At 39.9% G+C, this 22,449-nt stretch overlaps 2 protein-coding genes and 1 long non-coding RNA gene across 4 annotated transcripts; 2 read left to right on the top strand and 1 right to left on the bottom strand.

Moving 5' to 3' along the window:
* Positions 1-3: 3 nt before the first annotated feature.
* On the top strand, positions 4-21,889 carry LOC103837273 (phosphatidylinositol 3,4,5-trisphosphate 3-phosphatase and protein-tyrosine-phosphatase PTEN2A). 2 transcript variants are annotated; one of them, XM_033287132.1, is made up of 14 exons: positions 4-11; positions 1,569-1,575; positions 18,442-18,906; positions 18,991-19,092; positions 19,209-19,265; positions 19,395-19,460; positions 19,862-20,038; positions 20,116-20,202; positions 20,300-20,364; positions 20,437-20,513; positions 20,605-20,651; positions 20,748-20,878; positions 20,984-21,053; positions 21,159-21,651. In XM_033287132.1, the coding sequence occupies exons 3-14, from the start codon at positions 18,505-18,507 to the stop codon at positions 21,648-21,650; spliced, it is 1,773 nt and encodes a 590-aa protein (XP_033143023.1). In that variant the 5' UTR covers positions 4-11; positions 1,569-1,575; positions 18,442-18,504; the 3' UTR covers position 21,651. The 2 variants fall into 2 exon arrangements, with proteins under 2 accessions (XP_033143023.1, XP_009111867.1); XM_009113619.3 differs by lacking the exons at positions 4-11; positions 1,569-1,575 and adding an exon at positions 17,857-18,057 and having other exon boundaries at positions 18,444-18,906; positions 21,159-21,889.
* LOC103837282 (probable cysteine protease RD21C) lies at positions 14,813-16,967 on the top strand. Its single transcript, XM_009113630.3, has 5 exons — positions 14,813-15,391; positions 15,488-15,726; positions 15,888-16,028; positions 16,120-16,518; positions 16,625-16,967. The coding sequence occupies exons 1-5, from the start codon at positions 14,938-14,940 to the stop codon at positions 16,715-16,717; spliced, it is 1,326 nt and encodes a 441-aa protein (XP_009111878.1). The 5' UTR covers positions 14,813-14,937; the 3' UTR covers positions 16,718-16,967.
* On the bottom strand, positions 17,785-18,059 carry LOC117132540. Its single transcript, XR_004456169.1, has 2 exons — positions 18,028-18,059; positions 17,785-17,997 (listed from the first exon to the last, which is right to left on the bottom strand). It is a non-coding gene; the product is annotated as an uncharacterized LOC117132540 (long non-coding RNA).
* Positions 21,890-22,449: the final 560 nt, after the last annotated feature.

Genomic DNA, 22,449 nt, shown 5'->3' with positions numbered 1-22,449 from the left:
TAGCCCAAAGCAGGGTCAGAGTACTCTTACTACGGTCGTCATTTTAGTTAGAACTTATAGAATCAAAGGAAGTATCAAAAAGGAGTATTGGTCTAGTATATGTAAAGGGTCCATGATAAACCACGTAAGTCACTGGGTAAAAAGTATATATCTTGCATTTGGACTCACAGATTATGATAAGACTTTAAAATCCACATTCCCTGCATAGAAGGTTGATAGTTGGAAATAGTCAATACGAAAACGTAAGATAAGAAATGACCCTTTGATCCGAAAAAAGAAGAAGATATTGTTTTGTGATTATGACACTGATTCAGCCACATTCAAAACCCTCTCTCTCGTGATCCTCTCTGTGTTACTAGTTTCTTCCTCCCTAGACGGTGGTTGATCAGAACCTGGCGGAACGGAATATATTCTAGCGGTGGCTTGTGGAGAATCACAAGAAATATAATGGTCTAAGAGAAAAGGGTCAAAGGTTCGAGATCTTCATGACACAATTAAAGTTCAACCTTGAAATGCCATTTACATAAGGCTGTAACAAACTTTTACGTTAAACTGATGATTAACTAATTAAGCTGTACCGTTCCACTACTCATGATGCGCCATAGTTATATCAGAACTAAACAACTTCCTCATGGCCAAGACGAAGCAGAGTTTATTAAAGAAGAAGCCCTTGCATCTACATGCCTTGCGTTAAAATGAACAATACAATGAATAAAGATGTTCCTAGAGACGACTAAAATGTCTTCGAAGAAAGGTGTTAGACATCAACATGTTAGTGTTTTCATTGAAACGTATAGCCCCATTAAAAAAAGAGGAGTCATCGTTTATCTTAATTAGGTCAAAATTAATGAAATCGGTACGCTAGTTAAAATAAATTTGTTGCACGTTGTCCGGACATTTATCACGTTGCATATGTTCTTATCTAACCAACCTTCTCTCTTCTTTACTTGTACAACAAGATCAACAAACAAGAACGGTTCATCCTTGTCACAATTACATTTTCTGCGAGACAAAGAAAAATTTATTATAACTAGGACTATTAAACAAAAGACATAAACACAACCAAGCCAATGCGTTTTTGTTTGACTTCTTGAAAAATTAGAAGATCCACGTTGTTCTAAAATGGCCTTTGATACAGGTAGAATATTAACTAGAGTTTATCCCGCACATCGTGCGGATATATTTCCATTTATTTAATTTTAAGATTATTATATAAATTTAAATATATAATTTATATTTTAGTGTTATGTATTTTATAACTCTTTAATTTTATTGTTTAGGTTTTTTATTACTTTATTAATATAGGAGTTTGTTTTATATATTTTACCTTTTTTATTACGTTTTTGAGTTTTCATAATTTGAAATAATCAAATAAAAAATATTCTTCAACATATGATTTTCGAAAATATATAGCTGTAGAAATAAAGTTTTAACATATGTTAATAACTTCATTTGTATAAAAAAAAATCTGACATGATTAATAAATTTGAACTCATTTTAGTGGTAGATGATAATTTATTTAAATAAAAGCATTATATTACTTAATTACGAAATTAATTAATGCAACATTTAATAAAAAATATTTAAAAATTTAGTAGGATTTTAGATTTTTCTCAACAGATTATTTAACATTCAAATCTATAGTTATAACTGAAAATAACATTCAAATCTATAGTTAAAATTAATTTATTATTAATATTCCTATTAATTATTATGTCATATTATGTGATTAATGAAATGTTCCTAGTAGACTTCTAAATATTAGATAAAAATGGTACTTCTCTTTTAATAGAGAAGATTAAAACTAGGGAAGAACAATACTAAACTGTTTTATTTAATTTCCCAGAATTATTGAGCAAGTAATGTATAGAATATGTCAATGAAATCTTCTGAATCTTCAGAGTATTTAATAAATACTTAAGCAGTACTGTATAACTAGTTTAAATTTTTAACATGATTTATTAAACTATATAGCGTGGTACAAACAAAAATAAGAAAACACTGTGCTAAGAACAACTCAATCTTAACTCAAATATGGTAGTCTCAGACTCAAAAAGATAAACTAAGAGTACATATTCAAGTATAAGCTGTTGAAAGGCAACCCTTAGGGCATCTGCATCAGCATCAATGAATTCCATGGAAGGGGTTCACAAAGTATTTCTTTATTATTATTTTTTCTGTTTGAATTTTGTTAAAAAAAAAATTAATTAATCGGACCAATCGCGGACCGCCACGTGCCATGGGGTCCGCGCTACAGTGATGACCCGGGTTCAGTGCAGTGACCTTGCAGGAGACAGGTTCACTTCTTTTGTTTATTTTAATTTTTTTTTTCGAAAACTGTGTGAACTCCCCCATTGAACTCTTAATGGGGATGCTCTTATAAACCATGGCTCATGACTTGGTGGTGATTAATTTGAGGGCAAAAAGTACAATACAGAGAAGCCATCAGGGTTCGAATCTCGGTTATTGAAGAATTAACATTTCAGCAGTGCCAGAAAAAAAAGACCGATACATAGTAATAGTCTGGACCATTTTTGTGGGACCAAAATACTCATGTATTATTAAAAAAAAAGTGGATCCTTATTATTATCTAAATACTTTTTCACTACAATCTAACCATCATAATAGGATATAATCCTAATAATCACAGTTTCAATTATCTTACTTAGAAGTAGATAGTAGTAGTAAGTAGTAACCAATAAAAGAGCGCATAAGACCATCTCCAAGGGGACTCTATATTTTCCTCTATAATTTACACAAAAATAGAATAACTCTATTATAGTGTAACTTTTGCTCCAATGGTGTCACTCTATAATAGAGTAACTCTGTTATAGAGTAAGAGCATCTCCAATGGGGCTCTATTTTTTTACTCTATAATTTACACTAAAATAGAGTAACTCTATTATAGAGTTGGATTTGCTCCAATGGTTCACTCTATAATAGAGTTACTCTATAATAGAGTTACTCTATAATAGAGTGAAATATAGAGTAATCTTATTTTTTTACTCTAAATATAGAGTGAAAAAACAAGAATACTCTATATTTTACTCTATTATAGAGTAACTCTATTATAGAGTGAACCATTGGAGCAAATCCAACTCTATAATAGAGTTACTCTATTTTAGAGTGAAATATAGAAAAAATTATAGAGTACCATTGGAGATGGTCTAACACTATTGGAGCAAAAGTTACACTATAATAGAGTTACTCTATTTTTGTGTAAATTATAGAGGAAAATATAGAGTTCCATTGGAGATGCCCTAAGAGCATCTCCAACCCCACTCTATTTTTCACTCTAAAATAGAGTTTAGAGTGAAAAATGCTCCAATGGTACACTATTTCTCACTCTATAATAGAGTGAAAAATAGATTTACTCCAAATATAGAGTAATTTGTTTTTTTTTTGTTCATCACTCTATTTTCTACTCTTAAAATAGAGTATCATTGGAGCAAATTCAAACTCTATTATAAAGTTACTCTATTTTAGAGTAAAAAATAAAGTAAGCCATTGGAGATGGTCTAAGTAATTAATATTTTGAATATATTGTGCTTTATTTGGTTAAACAAGATTTTTTTTTTGATCAAAGGTTAAACAAAGATAATATGAAATGAGGATTACATAATAGAGATTTCCACACTTTGAACATTGGGAAACCAAGACTTCCGTATTGGAATGATCAGATAAGAGTTTTCACGTTTATCGAAACTAATTGTTATTGTTTTGTGTGGACCATCAAAACCTCTCTGACACGGTTACCAATGCAATCCAGATGGGGAGTTCCTGGACTCCTTTCCGGTAAGAATCCGTCGACTGTAGCTGCTGGCGAACCTCCTGACCCTCCTCTCATCCCACCAGACCCTCCTGACCCTTCCTCCCCTCTTTCACCCAACAACTTTCCTTCTCTCTTAGAAGCCAAAACTATTCCAAAATCCTCCAACTACAGATTTGGTACCTTTCAAAGATCTGGAACTGTTCTCTCTGCATCTAGTAAAGGGATCAAGCACCCCACTGCAGTTGCTCCAAAAGCTCTGCCTGCTATGATCAATGGCACCACTGCTTGCGAGACAGATTCAGCACTGCCTCCTTCTACTGTTTCAGATTTCAGATCTGTTACCGATACTATTCCTGCGCTTGAAAAAGAAAAAAATTTACAACAAGGTTGCAGAATAGTTCCACCTTCAACTTCATCTCCTACCCTAACTAACAAAGCTTCTTCATCCCATCAATCCATTCCCATCCCTTCCCAACAAACTACCCATGAAACTATCCAACACCCTATCTTACCCTCTCCTGTACTCACTGGTGATGCAAATGCCTCATCTTCCTCTCAAACAATTCCCTCATCTTTGATTCAAAAAATAAGACTGTCTGAGGATAAGACTTTGCATCGTCGAGCACCTGTCACCATTTCTGCTTCTGGGAGACCTAGAGTTCTCATTCCTGACTCTGTTTTTCAAAAGGGAGCAGAGTTACACAAGGACTTTATCATTTGTTATTTCAATGGTAAAGCCCCTCCTTTCAACCAGATTCAAAGTGTTTTCAATCACATGTGGGGTAAAGGAAAACGCTTAGAAATTCACAATAACCCTCTTAATCGATCAGTACTAGTCAGGATTCATAGTGAGTACCTGAGGCAGAAGATACTGGAGAAAAACATCTGGTACGTTGGTGATTCAATGTTCCATACAGCTCAATGGTCATCTGTCCACTCTACGAGCACTCCACCTCTCAAGGCCATCAGGATTTGGGCTCATCTCACTGGTGTTCCCCTAGACCTCAGATATGAAGCAGGTTTGAGTCTTGTTGCAGGACTAATAGGAGAGCCGAAAGAAACCGATGACTTTACTAAAAACCTTGTAAGTCTCACCTTAGCTCATGTCAAGGTGGAGGTAGATCTCACTCAGCCACTCCCCTCTGTTGTTGAATTTGAAAGAGAAAATGGAGAAGTAGTTGAGGTTTCGGTCCACTACCCTTGGGTGCCTCCTACTTGTTCTCATTGCCATGAGCTAGGACATGTAATGAGGAATTGTCTTCACTACACCCCTCCACCTGCGGATGAAGTAGCTGCAAAAAAGAAGCAACCTGTTAACCATGGTTCAACTAAGAAATATACGAATCAGGAAGCTTCTAAGCAGAGTAAAAAGTATAGGCATGTGTCTCAATCTAAGCCTTTGCCTTCTCAATCATTGTCTACTACTGAAGATTTGGGCCTTGCTGCTGTTCCTGCTGCTAGCGATGCACCTCTATTTGATCCCATCACTGCTGTTGTTCCATCACTTGCCCCTACCCCACTTCTTAGCCCCCATCAATCCTCATTTGCCATTATCCCTGGCCTAACTTTAAACCGCTCTGCTTCTATCAATCATTCCCTTAATCCCTTCCTCACCCCTGAACCTCAACAAAGACCTTCCCTTAAACGCTCTCGTTCCTCTCCTACCCTTTCTCCACCTCAGTTTAACAACCGCATCTCAAACTCTAACCCAAATCCGTTTTCTCAAACTCTAGCTCTTTGCAACCCCCCTCTTCTCAAACCACCTGACCTCAACCATTCACATCTACTCCCTGCTTCAATTCCCTCGCCTTTAAATAACCTACTACCTCCTTTTGCTACTAGAGGTTCTGCCGTTCCCTCGGAGAACCTTCTCCCTCTTTCCCTATGAGTGTTAAACTCTTTTTTTAGAATGTGCGTGGTTTAAATGACCCCACAAAACATAGACCATTTGTTTCTTGACTAAATACTAATAAGCCAATTTTGGAGCTCTTATTGAAACTCATATCAAACAACCTTTCTTGGCCCCTATTTTATTTTCACTCTGCCCAAATTGGAAATTTGCTTCTAACCATACAGCTGATCCAGATGGTCGTATCATCCTCATCTGGAGGGATTCCATCAATGTCCAGATCCTGTCTGAAAGTCGGCAATGCATAACCTGCAAAATTAACTTTCCAAATCATCAGCCTATCCTCTACTCAGCTATCTATGCTTCAAATTTAAGCTCTGAACGTGTGGAATTGTGGACTGAGCTCATTCACTTACAAACATCACTTGGTCTGGACAACACCAACTGGATTCTTGGAGGAGACTTGAATCAAATCATCCACCCAATGGAGCACTCTGAGCCGTCCATCACTGCACCTGACTTCTTAATGTACCAGCTTCGAGATTGTTTTACTCAGCTGGGTCTTTTTGACCTTCGCTACATTGGTCCTACTCTCACTTGGATCAACTCTCGACCAGAGAACCCTATCTCTAAAAAGCTGGATAGACTGATGGTAAACAACTCCTTGGTGTCCTCTTTCCCTGACGTCCTAGCCTCTTTTCTACCACCCAACTTCTCTGACCACTCTCCCTGTGTTATAGACCTGGCCTTTAACCTTCCTTTAGCTGGAACCCAACCCTATAAATTTCAAAACTACCTCATAAAACACCCTGGTTTCGCCCAGCTACTACAGGACGCCTGGATTCAAGCTGGAAATGTCTCTCAAACTCTTACACAATTGTGTTGGAAGCTGAAACAAATCAAGAGTGATCTTAAACTTCTAAACAAAGAAAACTATTCAAAAATTCAGGAACGTGCGAGTGAGACTAACGGTTTGTTGCAAATTGCGCAGGTTCAAGCTTTGCAGGATCCATGTCCCATTACCTTCCAAGCTGAGAAAGATCTGCATCAAAAATGGAACTTCTTGCGTGAGATCGAGGAAATGTTCTTTAGGCAAAAATCTAGGATTAACTGGCTTAGAGAGGGAGACTTAAATACCACCTTCTTTCATCGGATCTGTCAGACAAGGGCGAGCTATAATGCAATTAGAGTTTTCCTCTCAGACACGGGTGCCTGGATAACTGATCCTCAGGAAATGATGGTCCTGGCGGTTAACCATTTCTCATCTATCCTTGGATATCAGCCTCCTCTTCTACTCTACACGCCGCCAGTCTGGTTTCAGGATCTCACTTCCTTCACATTCCCTCTTCACCTGAACCAATTGATGTGTTCCATCCCTTCTGACGAGGAGATCAAGTCAACAATTTTCAAACTCAATCCCAACAAAGCTCCTGGTCCGGATGGTCTAACGTCGGCTTTCTTCAAAGCTTCATGGGAAACTATTGGTCTTGAGGTCGTTGCAGCCATAAAAAATTTCTTTGCTTCCAACTTCCTTCCGGCTATGACAAATGCAACTATCCTATCTCTGGTCCCCAAATTCCCTGGTGCATCAAAGGTAACCGATTACAGACCAATTTCCTGTCTCAACACTATCTACAAAGTCATCTCGCGACTGCTAGTAAAGAAGCTAAAGCCTATGCTCTCTACGCTAATCCTTCCTAGTCAAACAGCTTTCGTAAAGGGTAGACTATTGATAGAGAACACAACACTAGCAGGGGAGCTTGTTAATGTATATCATAAGAATAAGGGCCCTAAAAAGATTACCATTAAAGTAGACATAACAAAGGCTTTTGACACTCTCTCCTGGGAGTTCTTGTTCTCTTGTCTTGAAGGACTCCATCTTCCGCAAAGGTTCATCCGTCAAATCAAAGCTTGCATCTGCACATCAAGTTACATGGTCGGGTATAATGGATCAGTACATGGGTTCTTTAAAGGAAAAAGAGGTCTGAGGCAGGGTGATCCACTCTCACCTTATCTGTTCGTCATCGCCATGAATTGCCTGTCCCACATGCTCAACAAGGCGGCGAGACAGAATAGATTCAACTACCACACCAGCTGTGCTTCCACAAAGCTAACCCATCTCTCCTTCGCTGACGATCTTCTCATATTTATAGATGGGTCCATTGATTTTGTTCAGCAGGTCTTGCAAGTGCTGAAGGAATTTGAGAACCGGTCTGGGCTGGCGGTGAGTATGCAGAAAACGAGTTTCTATGCTTCGGGATTAACACCTTCAGAGACAGACTTGATTCAAGCTTCTACTGGAATGGCTCTAGGCTCTCTCCCATTCCGTTACTTAGGAGTCCCACTGAACTCAAGAAAATTGTCGCTCACGAACTGTGAACCATTGATTCACCAAATCAAAACTCGGTTCTCCTCCTGGTCAGTGAAGTCTCTCTCCTTTTCAGGGCGCCTTCTCCTCATCAAGACGGTGATTGCTGGCGTTACTACCTTCTGGTGCTCTGCTTACGTTCTGCCCAAAGCTTGTGTAGACAGAATAAACTCCTTATGCAGTATGTTCCCGTGGAAAGGAAACATTGAAGGTCTCAACTCAGCAAGGGTCTCTTGGGAGACAGTAGTACTTACTAAAAGGCAAGGAGGGTTGGGAGTAAAGGATCTCTATACCTGGAATAAAGCATGCACCTTGCGACTTCTCTGGCTTCTATTCTTCAGGCCAGACTCTGTGTGGGTTCAATGGTTCAAGGAAGTTATCCTCAAAGGCTCGGTGCATAACTACTGGACTACAACTCCTAAGCAATCTTACTCATGGCTTGTGAACAAGCTACTCAAACTCAAACAGGTGGTGTTCCCTTTAATCAAGTTGAGGTTGCAGAATGGCGAAACGGCACGGTTCTGGTCAGACAATTGGACACCATTTGATGACCTTCACACACACTTGTCGGGAACAAACTCTAGGTTGGGAATTCCTCTTCATGCTACTGTCGCCTCTCTGTATGGAAACGGCACTTGGTCTCTACCACCTGCACGTTCAGAAGCGCAGATTGAGTTATATGTCTATCTTACAACAGTCGAACTTAACTCATCTCAAGATTACTATGAATGGGAGATCAACGGTCAAGTTCAAACAACTTACAGAACGGGGCCTCTATGATTACCTCTGCGCTTTAAAACCTGATGTCGTTTGGTATGATGCAGTTTGGATCTCAAGGGCTATTCCTCGTCATAGTTTCCACACCTGGCTTGTTATCCAAGACAGACTCCCTACGCGAGATAGATTGTTAAAGTGGGGACTTCAAGTGGAGGGCCGATGTCTTCTCTGCAACTCAAATCCAGAGTCTCGGGATCATCTCTTCTTCTCTTGTAACTATAGCTATGATCTGTGGGCGATGGTAGCTAGAAGACTACAACTTGTACCCTCTCGTCACTGGCCTATCACTATTCAGCAATTGATCGCACTTCCCCCACCCGCCTCTCAAAGAATCCTCACTCGACTGGCTTGGCAAGCAACCTTGTACTGGCTATGGACCGAACGTAATACTCGCCTCCATACGCAGATGTTTCGATCGGTTGATCAGATCTTCAAACTACTTGACAGACAACTGAAGAACAAGCTTCAAAGCTTTAGGGACACAAACCGGACTCGGTCTTCGATCATGATGCAAAGCTGGTTTCGATTTGGTTGATCACCGTCTCCCTCCGTTATAATTCATTGCGTTCTCGACTTCTCCGTTACAACTAAAGGTCTTTCTTTTGGGCTTTATCATTGGGTATTGGGCTGTATTGAGTTTGATATGTTTTTCATTATGGGCTGATATAAGTAACTAGAGTTTATGGTCTATGGGCTCTTGTAAAACAATTTTTATTTCTCCTTTTATTTAAATTATGAATGCAGTTTACAAAAAAAAAAAAAAAAGAAGAGTTTTCAGGATGGTGTCATGATGCAAGCAACAACAAAAATAATTGAAAAAACGGAATTGTATTTTAAGATAATAATACCTTGTATAACCACCTATCAAAATTGTATTTTAAAAATATTTTTCCATACCAAATGTGTTATTTTATAGTTTTGTACTCCACTTGGCGTGTACCGTATGGCCAATGGGTCTCTAGGGGTAGGATTGTAGGAAGGGGTAGTAAGAGTATTAAAAAACTACCATGTGAAAGGCTAAATTTAGAATTTTTTTTTTTTTTTGGCTCAACTACTACTTTCATTCTCCAACTGAGTTCATGTTTACAACAGGCATATCAGCCTCACAAACAGATTTTAACCAAATTGGCAAGATAGAATACAACTTAGGAACATGATTCTCTAAAGAAAAAGCTTCCTTCGCTACTCTATCAGCTGCCTTATTACCTTCTCTAGGGTAGAAAGTCACTCTAAGATCAGGGTTTCCAGAGAGAATGTGTTGTATTTCTTGCACGATCGGCTTCAGCTTTGGCCATGTACTCTCCTTTCCAACGATCATTTGTGCAAGAATTTGTGAATCGGTTTCAAAGATCACCTGCTTATATCCAAGGCAACACAAAGATTGCATTGCCCATTTAATACCTTCTGCTTCCGTCTCTATAGGTGAATTCAATCTCTGGAAATTTTTTGCCCCTGCCCAAAGCATATGTCCTCTGTTGTTGCGAGCGATCCAACCAACCCCACTGCAGTGATGATCCTTACGCCAGGCCCCATCTGAATTGCATTTGATCCATTGGGGAGGGGGCGCCTTCCATTTGGCTTTGGTGTTGCTGAGGGGGGGTGATCTGGTCATTTTTTGCTCCTCCTCTTGTCTCCTTTTCCATTCCTCCATGTCCTCAGTTGCTTTTACAATCGAGCTTGGTGCTGAGTAGTCTATGCCTTTGAAGATGAATTCATTTCTATTTTTCCAGATTCTCCAAAGCAACCAAGGCACTAGATCATCATGAATCTTGAGATGAGGACTGTGGTGCTTTATGTTCAGGACTCGGTAGATATTAGCATATAATGAGTCTGACATCTCACCACTTGGAGGAGCTTGGATAGGAGATACCGCCCAGATCAAGCGAGCATAAGGACAGGTGAAAAGAATGTGGTTCACTGTCTCACTGGCCATGCCACATCTCCCGCAGCTGCCATCTTTGGCGATGTGTCTGTAATGCATATTTGCTGCAGCTGGTAGAGAGTTGCTGATGCATTTCCATAGGAAATGTCTGATTTTTGGGCTAGTTTGCAGCTTCCAGATTTGTTGATAGAGCTCATCCAGACTCGGTTGGTTCACTGTTGTAGCTGCTTGATCTGTATTGATGAAGTTTCTTTGGACCCAATAGCCTGACTTCACTGTGTAGAAACCTGTATGTGTGTAGTCCCAAGCGTATGTATCATTGCCAGCGCTCCCTTGGGGGTTTATTGCAAGGATTTTCTCTGAGGTTTCTGCAGTAAAAATTGCTTCAACTACTTCTCTGTTCCATTCCTTCCCGGGGATTGTCATTAGTTCACTAACACACATATCAGGCTTCACTAATTGCCTGTATCTGAGGGGGACCATCCTGGTCGACGTGGGTTTGAAAGCAGGGCTGCTTCCAATCCAGCGATCCTCCCACACTTTTGTGTCCTCACCATTGCCAATTATTCTTTTAGCTCCCTGCCTTATCAGCTTTTGAGCTGCTAATAAGCTTCTCCATGCGTATGAAGGGCGAGATCCGAGAGGAGCATCTAGCGGGGTGGAGGATCTGAAGTAACGGCTCTTGTATATTCTTCCCAACAGTGAGTTGGGGCAAGTGATGATCCTCCATAGCTGTTTCCCAAGAAGAGCCACATTGAAGTCTTCAAGGTCTCTGAATCCTAGTCCGCCTTCGCTTTTGGGCTTGGTGAGTTCACTCCAGCTTTTCCAGTGCATCCCTCTTGAGTCCTTATTGTTCTTCCACCAGAAGTTAGACAGAAGTGACACTACTTGTCTACAGATTGTCTTTGGTAGAAGGAAGCATGCCATAGTGTAGGTGGGCAGAGCAAGTGCGACTGCTTTCAACAACACCTCTTTCCCTCCTGCAGAGAGGAACTTGTTTTGCCAACCGTCAACCTTATGCTCAATCCTTTCTTTGAGGAAACTCATGATGGATACCTTTGATCCTCCAAAAGACTCTGGCAGCCCCAAATACATACCATCTCCTCCAGATTGTTCTATGCCAAGCTTGCGTTTGATGTTTTCTCTGCTTTCTTCAGGAATGTTTTTACCGAAGTAGATGCTCGACTTTTGATAATTAATCCTCTGGCCTGAAGCAAGGCTATATTCGTGAAGTATTGATCTGATGCTGTTGAGTTCCTCATCGGTGTTTTTGCAGTAGAACATACTGTCATCAGCATAAAGGAGGTGAGAAACAGGAGGTGCCCCTCTTGCTATCTCAAGTCCTGTGATTTCACCTCTGCGCTCTGCTTGCATTAACCTTTGCACTAGCATTTCGGTACATATCACAAACAGGTAAGGCGAGAGGGGGTCCCCTTGCCTTATACCTCTCGTTGGGCGGATATCACCGTATGGGTTACCGTTGATCAGCACCTGGTACTCCACTGAGGTTACGCACTCCATTATGAGGTTACACCAGTCTTCGGAAAATCCTAAAGTTCTCATCGCTTTCTCCAAGAAGTCCCACTCTACTCTATCAAAAGCTTTTGAGAGGTCCGTCTTGATGGCAATGTGTTCCCTGGAGCAACGGTTGTTGGAGTTTAGTGCGTGGAGAAGTTCATGAGCAATCAGAATATTATCAGATATTAGTCTCTCCTCAACAAAAGCCGCCTGTGTTTCCGTAATGATGCCAGGTAAGATCTTTTTTAAACGCTTGCTCAACAGTTTTGACACAATCTTGTATGCAACATTACATAGACTTATGGGTCTGAACTCATCAAGAGTTTTGGCGCTCAGCTTCTTTGGAATGAGGCAGATGTTTGTCTTGTTAATGCCCTCCTCAAGCTTCCCTGTTGTGAAGAAGCTTGTGACCATTGCAGTTATCTCCGAACTCATAGTCCCCCAGAACTGTTGAAAGAAGTGGCCAGTCATTCCGTCTGGACCAGGACATTTGTTGGGGTTGATGTCAAAGACCGCTTCTTTGATCTCTTCGATAGTAACCGGCATCATAAGCTTGGCGTTCTGGTCTGTTGTCACTATCGAGGGGATCTCTTCCCAAAATGGGAGAGTAATCCCAACATCTTCCGAAGTGTACAGGTTCCGGAAATGGCCCTCTGCTACTCTACCAAGATCCTCCTCTGCATACCACTCCTTGCCATCCCCGTCAGTCAAGCTTAAAATTCGGTTTTGTGCTCTACGGTTCTTTGTAACAGCATGGAAGAACTTCGTGTTTTGGTCCCCTGATCGAAGCCAAACCAATCTGCTCTTTTGTTGCCAAAAGGTTTCTTCATTCTGGTATTCTTCGTTTAGCTCCGCTCTGAGGCCATGAAGTCCTTCTTTATCGATGACTTGTTGTCTCGTTGCTGTGTCTATCTTGTGGTGTAGCTCTTGAATTCTTAGGGCGGAATTTGGCTTGGCGAATCTTTTCCATAGTGATATGGATTTTCGGCAGGTTGCTATGCTGCTCATTAGGCTGCTCTGGCCTTGTGTTGCGCCTTGCCAAGATCTTTTAACCACATCTGTAAAGCCTTCTCTATGTAGCCACCGTTTATCATACTTGAAACCCGCACGCCGTTTCCAGATTTGATCCATAAGGGTAGTTAGGACAGGGCTATGATCAGAGCTTACTCTCTTAAGATAAGTGGCACCTGCTTGTGGAAACAAATCTACCCACTCCTGGTTAGCCACTGTTCTGTCAAGTCTGCATTGTACCGTCTCTTCGTTACGAGTGCCTGCCCAGGAGTATTGGTATCCTGTATGCTTGATGTTTCCTAAGCCGCAAGCTGAGAGCATTTGCTTGAAGTCTTTCCCATCTGCTGGGTCTCTCTCTGTTCCACCTATCTTCTCTGATGGGTCTAGGATTTCATTGAAGTCCCCTGTCATCATCCAGGGGCCTTTTCTGTCTACTCCAATTCTGGTTATCCTTTCCCAGACCTCATTTCTTCTGCATTTGACTGGATCTCCGTAGATACAGGATAGATAGAAGCTTTTGTCCTGCCAATGCACCTTCATGTCGATTATTCTCTTATTGGCCTGCAGTATCTCTACTTTGCAACTTTCCTTCCACATCACTGCTAGGCCTCCACTCTTCCCGATGGGCTCCACTGTTTTGATGTTATAGTATCCAAATTTTTCCACAAGCCCTTCCATATATCTTCTCTTGTTTTTGGTCTCGCTGAGGAATAGTATCTCAGGAGAGTACTGACCAAGTACCTCCTGTAGATGTCGAACTGTCGGGGTATTCCCCACCCCCTGACAGTTCCAGCTCAGTAGTTTCATATTGGAGATGAAGGGTTGGTATTAACCATCAACCCTTCTTCAACAATTTTACCACTGGCCAATACTATTCGCTGAACAGAAAGGCTCTGGGTATTTGCTGCAACGAGTGCAGAATGCTTCTTGTCTCCTGAATGATTTCCTTCAGGCACTACTACTTGAGATCCCAGTCTATGGAAGACCGATGATGGGGAGATGTTGCTCTCCCTACCACTCACCCTCGCCTTCTTACTCTCTCTACCTCCGCTGTTGCTGCCTGATCTTCTTCTTTTAGCAGTGGACAGTTCCACGTCTTTATTCTTTTTGCCCGAGGAGCTGACAGGAGGAGTGCCAAGTCTTTCAAAGACTGAAGGAGGGCTACGGCTTCCCTTGCTTGATCTGCCATCTTGGTTCTTGTCAGAACTTTCGGTGTCTTTTGATGGAGTGTCAAACTTGCTGCTAAGTCTTTCAAACACTGATGCCGTCTCTTTACTAGCTCCCGATGAGTTTGCACTTCCTTTCTTTTCTGAGTTTCGCCCTTCTCCGCTGAGACATACTCTCTGACTCGAGTTTTGGGGGGATTCTTCTGTGCTTTTTGAGTTCCCTCCAATAACAATTGACTTTTTCTTCCAGACTTGAGAAGGTGCAGCCTCTGATCGTTTTCCTTTTTTATCGTCACGCTTGCGATATTCTGTACTTTTCGTCTGTCTTGCTGGAGTTATCTGAGAGAGGGAGGCTAAATTTAGAATTAGGTTTTTGTAAACTAAAGAAACATGCTGTAAAATATAAAAAGAGAATTAATCACATATCTCAATATTAAATAATATAAAATGTAACTCTGTCTCTAACCAATATTAGCCACATGTGCTCTTGCACGAACCTCGATTTTGTGTATTATGAGATCTGCGTCGCTTCTCACTTCTCTCTCGAAGTCAAAACTTTCCCTTCCCTGTTGAAAACATAACTAAAGAAACACAATGTCTACTCGAATCACATTTACATTCCCATCTCTCGTGATCCTGTCGGTCTTACTAGCTTCCTCGTATCTCGGCGGCGTCACGGCGAAGGTGGTTGATCAGAACCTGGCGGAACAAAAGCTATTCGAGCGGTGGCTTGTGGAGAATCACAAGAACTATAATGGCCTCGGAGAAAAGGATAAGCGGTTCCAGATCTTCACAGACAACTTGAAGTTCGTGCAAGAGCACAATTCTGTCCCGAACCAGAGTTACGAACTCGGGTTGACCCGGTTCGCTGATCTGACCAACGAGGAGTTTCGAGCGATGTACTTGAGGAAGAAGATGGAGAGGAGGACTAGTAGGGCTCCGGTGAAGGCAGAGAGGTATCTACACAAGGCTGGAGATAGCTTGCCTGATGAAGTTGACTGGAGAGCCAAAGGCGCCGTTGCTCCAGTGAGAGATCAAGGAGACTGTGGTATGATTGACTTTGAATTGCGTTTGCGTTTTGCGATTGCGTTTAGTGTTTCGTGTTGATAGTGAAAGTAATTAATTTTTGGGAATGAATAAATAGGAAGTAGTTGGGCGTTTTCAACGACTGGAGCGATAGAAGGAATAAACAAGATCAAGACAGGGGAATTGATAACTCTGTCGGTGCAAGAACTTGTCGATTGTGACAGAGGTTACAATGATGGATGTAATGGTGGTCTCATGGACGCCGCTTTTCTCTTCATTATTGCCAATGGTGGTCTTGACACTGAGGCAGATTATCCTTACACCGCCACTGATAATAACACATGCAATTCTGACAAGGTAGAAACTGTTTAGTAGTTTTTTTTTAAATGATTAGGAGGTTCTGGTCTTAGATCCCTATATTCCTTAGGGTGAAGCTTATATTACATTATTATGTTAACCATTTAGACTTCTACTAATAAACCAAAGAGTTTTATTTAAGTCGCCTGTGGTACTTGCAGAAGAACACTCGTGTTGTTACCATCGATGGTTATGTGGCCGTTCCTGGAAACGACGAGAAGTCTTTGAAGAAGGCTGTTGCTCACCAACCAGTTAGTGTTGCAATCGAAGCCGGTGGACGAGAATTCCAGCTTTACAAATCAGTAATATTACTAAACAAAATACCTTCTTCATGTATGATTTGTTTTCTTTGGCGTTACAAGTTTCATTAAATGTTATGTTTGTTTCTTTTAGGGTGTGTTTACTGGAGCATGTGGAACAGATTTGGACCATGCTGCGCTAGCTGTGGGATACGGAACCTCCAAAGAAGGTCAAGACTACTGGATCATCCGTGACTCATTAGGATCAAACTGGGGAGAGAGCGGATACATTAGGCTCCAACGTAACGTCAATGATTCGGCAGGGAAATGTGGTGTGGCGATGTTGGCTTCTTACCCTACCCAGTCTGTTGTTTGTGACAAGTCTTACACTTGTCCAGACAAGTCCACTTGTTGTTGTGTCAGTGAGTCCAAAGGAAAATGTGATAGCTGGGGATGTTGTCCGTTTGAGTCAGCCACTTGCTGTGAGAACGGCTCTAGCTGCTGCCCTCAGTTATACCCTGTCTGCGATTTGGAGGATGGTACTTGTAGAGCGGTTAGTTTCTTATTCTTCTGTTTTATTGCTTAAAGAGTTGAAACATTTTATGTTTTTGGTTGTTACTTTGATTGATTTGTTTATGAAATTTTGGTGTGGTGGACAGAAGGCAAACAGTCCGTTAAGTGTAAAAGCTTTTACCCGAGCCCCAGCGACTGCGACCACTAAGGCTACTAACGTGCTTGTGAGCAGCGCTTGAGAAGAGACAAAACCAATAATTGACACTTTTAAGATTGGACCGTAGTTTTATTACAGTCGTTAACTTTCAAATGTTATCTTGGATTTGATTTGATTTGCTGTAAATGTTTATGAAGCAATCTGATATTTGCTCCATAGCATTATTCATCTTCCTCGAATAACAAGATTTGACTCCATAGAGGTTGGAGGGGCCTTTAACTTAAGGCTCAAACAAACTTCTGCTTTTATGTGATAATTAATTAAGCTGAACCTATCCACTCCATGCGCCAAAGTTATATGAGAACTAAACAAGCAACTCGGTGTACATTTGTTAAAGAATAAGCCCTTGAATCTACATGCCTTACATTGAACAATACAGTGAATCTAGATGTTCCTAGTCTTTGAAGAAAACTATTACTCATCAAAATTTGTAAATGTTTTCATTGATCATGAAAGTTGGGTCTGGAGTTATGACAAGCAACTCGGCTGTGTACCATTCGTCGTGTTGGGTTGGGAAAAGCAAAGTAACTCGTCTGTGTATCTGAAATAAGTGTAGTCGGGTAGTCTCATATCATACGGATTTTATTCAAATCATTGTTATATTCCGAAGTTTATGCCCAATTGGGATGATAAAATCTAAGTTTAGAAAGAAAAAAAAGCCTTGAATCCTTACGACAGTGTAGTAGTCTCTAGTTTTTTTTTTTGAAAAGAAAGTAGTCTCTAGTTATATTCAACAAAGCCTGTCAGTAATAAAACCTTTGATTCTTCTTCATTGATCTTGGTTTCTTGAAAGCCAAATTTTATGTTGTGTATTCACAAGAATAATATTACATTCCCTTCAGTTTCTAAAGATAGATTTTTTAGTTTAATATTTTTTTCTTTCAAAAAAAAGATATATTTTTTGATGTTGTATACACTATTTTTTTTTAATTACAAATGCATAATTTTCTAAAAAGCTAATTACCCTTTTTATTATTTAAGTAAACTCATTTTTCAAATATCAATTTTTAATAAATCAATAAATTAAATAGTTTCGAAAACTAAAATATATTGTTATATAATAATATTTTTTATGAAACAGTTCTTAAAAAATATTCAAGAAACGGACAGAATATAAATTATGTTAGTTTTATCTTCAACGGAAAAATCTGATGAGACAATAAAAATAAAAAAAAAGTGGAGAGATCACGTGACACGTTCAAGCCACCATCAAAACGTGATTTATTGTTGACCGCAACTCCCACGTGACTTTGATCTCCGATCCCCAATCGAATCCTCGAGCCCTAGCTAGCCCCGTCGAATCTCTACTTGTTCGTCTCCATTTTGATCCACGGAGCTTGGATCTGGTTCTCGACCTATGAGGTTTAGCCCCCTACCTCTTATGCTTTGCAATGTCTTCAATTTGATCATGGCTCCGTGATCTGATATTTCGAACGCTTCACTTTCGATCCTATGGTTTTAGGCTTCCTTAGTGTTAGCCTTTCTCCTTATCGATGAGTTTCACGTGGTGATCGATCGCCCATTGATTCTTGTTTTAGTAACTTTGATCAACTCGTGCATTTCAACGGTCTTGTTAACGGCTTAGCACAAGGATATGATGATTTAGAACAAACATTTATGCCAAATCACTATTTGTTGCTTCTTCATTACAATTTTAGCTTGATTTTGATGTCAAAGTTTCTGTTATTGTGTTTGATTTATAAATTATCTTACTCAAATGTATTGTTTTTGGAATATGATGCCTGCAGAAAAAAGGACTTGCAACATTGATAAACTCATATTTTGGATTGGAGTTAGAAAGAAACCATTATGTCATCTGATTCACCTGCTAAGGGAACACCAGATGGTCATCCTACTCCTGCTGCTGCTATAGAAGCTGGAACAACTGATGATTCACCTAAAGGGGTAGCTTCTAAACTATCCGCCTCTGGGATCTCAACATGGGCCAAAAGTTTGAAAGTCCCTCAGCCTTTTTCTTCCGCAAGAACTGATTCTGATGTAGACAACACTGAAAAGTCTGCCTTTGCGAAATTTACTAGTGGGTTAGGGCTTCGTTTGTCTCCTCAACCTGATGAGACCGGCAAAGGAACTTCACAACCCGGTTTCATTGGGACGATTACGAAAGGTTTGGTGGATACATCAAAGAATGCTGTCAAGGCTGTACAGGTTAAGGCTCGCCATGCCGTGTCCCAGAACAAAAGAAGATACCAGGTGTTTTTACTACTCAGTTACTTCCATGCTAGCTTGCTCCTTGTCTGAAATTAATTGGTTCGTTTTGCTTGGTTTGTGGTTCAGGAAGGAGGGTTTGATTTGGATCTGACGTACATAACAGAGAACATTATTGCAATGGGGTTTCCTGCTGGTGACATGAGTTCTGGCTTTTTTGGATATGTCGAGGTGAGTCAATTAGTAACCTTGTAATCGTTACCCTGGTTTTAGTTTTAGTTTTAGTTTTGGTGCCATATTCGTTTTATGTTAAATCTAGCCAATGAATGTCCTAAACATTAATGTAGGGTTTCTACCGCAACCAGATGGAAGAAGTTATTAGCTTTCTTGAAACTCAACACAAGGTAGTACAACTAATTTCTTAGCAAAGTTAAGTCCGCATTTTCGATGTTCTTATGTCAATGCTAGCTAATCTGTCTCTAAGAATTTGTATAGTTAGTACATTGCTTTCTTATAATTTCTTTTTTTTGTAGGGAAAATACAAGGTTTATAATCTTTGTTCAGAGAGGTTGTATGATGTGTCATTATTCGAAGGGAAGGTATGTAATACCCAATTCATATTTCTTCCTATTTTTTCCTTGCATTTGATCAACGTATGATTTGCTTGCGTATTAGTGTATTAAGGAAACTTGTTCCATACACCACCCACTGCACTACGTCTAGTTACTGGAACTCGGAGATGCTTGTGAAATAGTTAGATATAAACAATGGTTCTGTACAATATTGTGATAGTTTACTTTTTTTTTAACCTGGAATGTTTACGTATATGTAAAAAAGCCTGCTGCAATGAAGTGGCTCAATTGTCGGTTCCAAATGCTTTCTGTTTCTAAGGCTGATAGCTATATTCACATTATGAAGGCACAATTGTAAACTAGTTTCCCTCCTTTTGTAGTTTAGTGTCCCTAAACATTCTTTTTTCCACTAACAATTTTGCGTCCAGGTGGCCAGTTTCCCATTTGATGATCATAATTGCCCACCAATCCATTTGATTACCTCCTTTTGCCAAAGTGCATACTCGTGGTTAAAGGAAGACATTGAGAATGTTGTGGCTGTTCACTGTAAGGCGGGAATGGCGAGGACAGGGCTTATGATATGTAGTCTTCTGCTGTATCTGAAGGTAAAGCATTTATCATAACATTGTATAAAACATAGTCAACCATCGGAAACTAATCATGTTTTCTTTTTCCTGTATAGTTTTTTCCGACTGCCGAAGAGTGCATGGACTTCTACAATCAGAAACGATGTGTGGATGCAAAAGGGCTTGTGCTACCTAGCCAAATTGTAAGTCTAGTTTCGCAAGTTTTATAGTTAAATCACTCACAAAAAGGTTCTTTACTCTTCTGCTGACTACTGAGTCTACTTAATCAATATTTTGTAGAGATATGTGAAATACTTTGAACGAATTTTAACCTACTTCAACGGGGAAAATCAACCGGGCCGCAAGTAAGCTGTTTTGTCATTACCTCAATGTTGCATACAGTTGTGTATTGACATCGTCCAATTCCTTTTATTTAGGTGTATGCTTAGGGGGTTCCGGCTCCATAGGTGTCCTTATTGGATTAGGCCATCCATCACCATTTCAGATCACAATGGTGAGTTGGTCGATCATTTTTTCGTGACAACTTATAAAGCTAGTGGCCTAGTATTAATCTGAGCTGATATCATCTTGTAACTTATATGCAGGGGTTCTCTTTACCACGAAAAAGCATCCTCGGACAAAGGATCTATCGGTAAGGCCACTGTCTTATTTCTATCAAGTTTTTTTTGTTTAAGCCTTTGTGAATCTGCATTGTATGGCTTAGTGAAACCTTCATTGCTTTTTGCAGCCTGAAGACTTTTGGTTCAGTGCCCCAAAGAAAGGGGTTATGGTCTTTGCCCTACCTGGAGAGCCTGGTCTAACAGAGTTAGCTGGGGACTTTAAAATCCATTTTCACGCCAATCAAGGAGATTTTTACTGGTTGGGAAGCTAATTCCTTGTTATCCAAATCCATTACCAATACAGCTTTGCTTTTCTGCTCGTCTCACCGATTAGATTTCTGTTTTATTTTTTATTTGTTCTCAGCTGGATGAACACGACAATGATGGAAAACAGAGTGATTCTGAAAACCAGTGAACTCGATGGGTTTGATAAGGTAATAATTACTGAATGCTTGACCTTGTGTGTTAAGTTGAGGTTGAGCTCCTTCTCTATCTTGAAATGATATGTACCTTTGTGTTTGGCCTTTGTTCCAATACAGAGGAAGCTACCGTCGCCTGGATTTATGGTCGAAGTTGTTCTTGCTGATATTGACACAGCAATCCCTGCAAACCCTAGTTCTGAACCAACATCAAAGGCACACGAAGAAACTTCAGGAGCTAATTCTTCCCCTGCAGAGGGTGTCACACCGGTTCCTGGACCTAATAAAGAAACAGAGAACCATGATAAGGACGATGTGTTCTCTGATAACGAAACAGAGTCAACGGGCGCAACCAAAACCACACCATCGGCTTCTTCTCAAACCCCAGAAGCCAAACATATCGAAGATGAAACCTCTGGTCTAGCTAGTGCGACCGAGAAAGTGTCTATATCTGGAAACAAGGGACCATCTCAGCCGGTTAGCAAGGCTGAAGCGACAGAGAAACCTACTGGGGTCAACGCATCAAGCTCAGAGAGTAGCGAGTTCAAGGTTATGGCGGCTGATGCATCTGTGTTCTCGTTTGGAGATGAAGACGACTACGAAAGCGACTGAAGAATGATGAACAAAAAGAAAGGCAGGTGTGTGTGTACATACAAAAACAGGGAATGTTAAACCAGTCGGATAATGGAATCCATTCAATGTGTTGTGGTTTCTTGTCGTTATGTTGAATATGGCCCTTGGCTTTTACATTATGGTATTTTTTTTCCTCAAAATATTACTGCAGAATTGCTTACGTCTTTAATTTTGTATTGTGACACTATTATTTCAAATAATAAAACTATGCATTATCCCCCAAAAAAATAATCTAGAAGATCATTTGATATGTTAAGAGTAATCCTAAATAGAGACAGAATCAAGGTTGTATTTTTTTCTTGGTTTAGCCTTTATAGTTAAAAAGTTATTTAATTGGAACTAAAAACAGTAAAAATCTTCCTGCTTTCTAAACCATATTTATGGAAGAAATGATATGTATCTTTCCATCTTTATGGGAGAATCACTTCATTATGAAGCGAATCAGCGACCCGCATGCTACGTTTACATGGTAAAGCACATTATGTGGGTGTGTAACAAAAAATTAATAAAAAAATTGAAGCAAAACATTATTCTTGTTCTTTTTTTGTAAAAGAACAATATTCTTTTTAAACTTTTTAACAATTTCTTGCTAGCAGAAAATAAAATATATTTAACAATCAGATGATCTATGAGATGTGTTACTATCTTCTTCTTTTTTACTATCTTTCTGATTTGCTTACAATATTATTGTCTACTGTCTATAGTTTGTTAAAAATGTCATTTAGTATTGCACAAAGATTAATGTATTAAGATAAGCTAACGCATAGCCTAATTGAAG

This window comes from Brassica rapa, chromosome A01 (assembly GCF_000309985.2).
Source record: "Brassica rapa cultivar Chiifu-401-42 chromosome A01, CAAS_Brap_v3.01, whole genome shotgun sequence".
In the NCBI taxonomy this organism is placed as follows: domain Eukaryota; kingdom Viridiplantae; phylum Streptophyta; class Magnoliopsida; order Brassicales; family Brassicaceae; genus Brassica; species Brassica rapa.
This window is presented reverse-complemented; position numbering and strand designations above follow the sequence as displayed.

Excerpts from the sequence above, each read along its gene's own strand:
- LOC103837273 (XM_009113619.3), top strand. The coding sequence starts at position 18,505 with ATGTCATCTGATTCACCTGCTAAGGGAACACCAGATGGTCATCCTACT. Across the intron at positions 20,879-20,983 it reads AATCAAGGAGATTTTTACTG|CTGGATGAACACGACAATGA; the intron begins GTTGGGAAGCTA and ends ATTTGTTCTCAG. Across the intron at positions 21,054-21,158 it reads AACTCGATGGGTTTGATAAG|AGGAAGCTACCGTCGCCTGG; the intron begins GTAATAATTACT and ends GTTCCAATACAG.
- LOC103837282 (XM_009113630.3), top strand. The coding sequence starts at position 14,938 with ATGTCTACTCGAATCACATTTACATTCCCATCTCTCGTGATCCTGTCG. Across the intron at positions 15,392-15,487 it reads GAGAGATCAAGGAGACTGTG|GAAGTAGTTGGGCGTTTTCA; the intron begins GTATGATTGACT and ends ATGAATAAATAG. Across the intron at positions 15,727-15,887 it reads ACACATGCAATTCTGACAAG|AAGAACACTCGTGTTGTTAC; the intron begins GTAGAAACTGTT and ends TGGTACTTGCAG.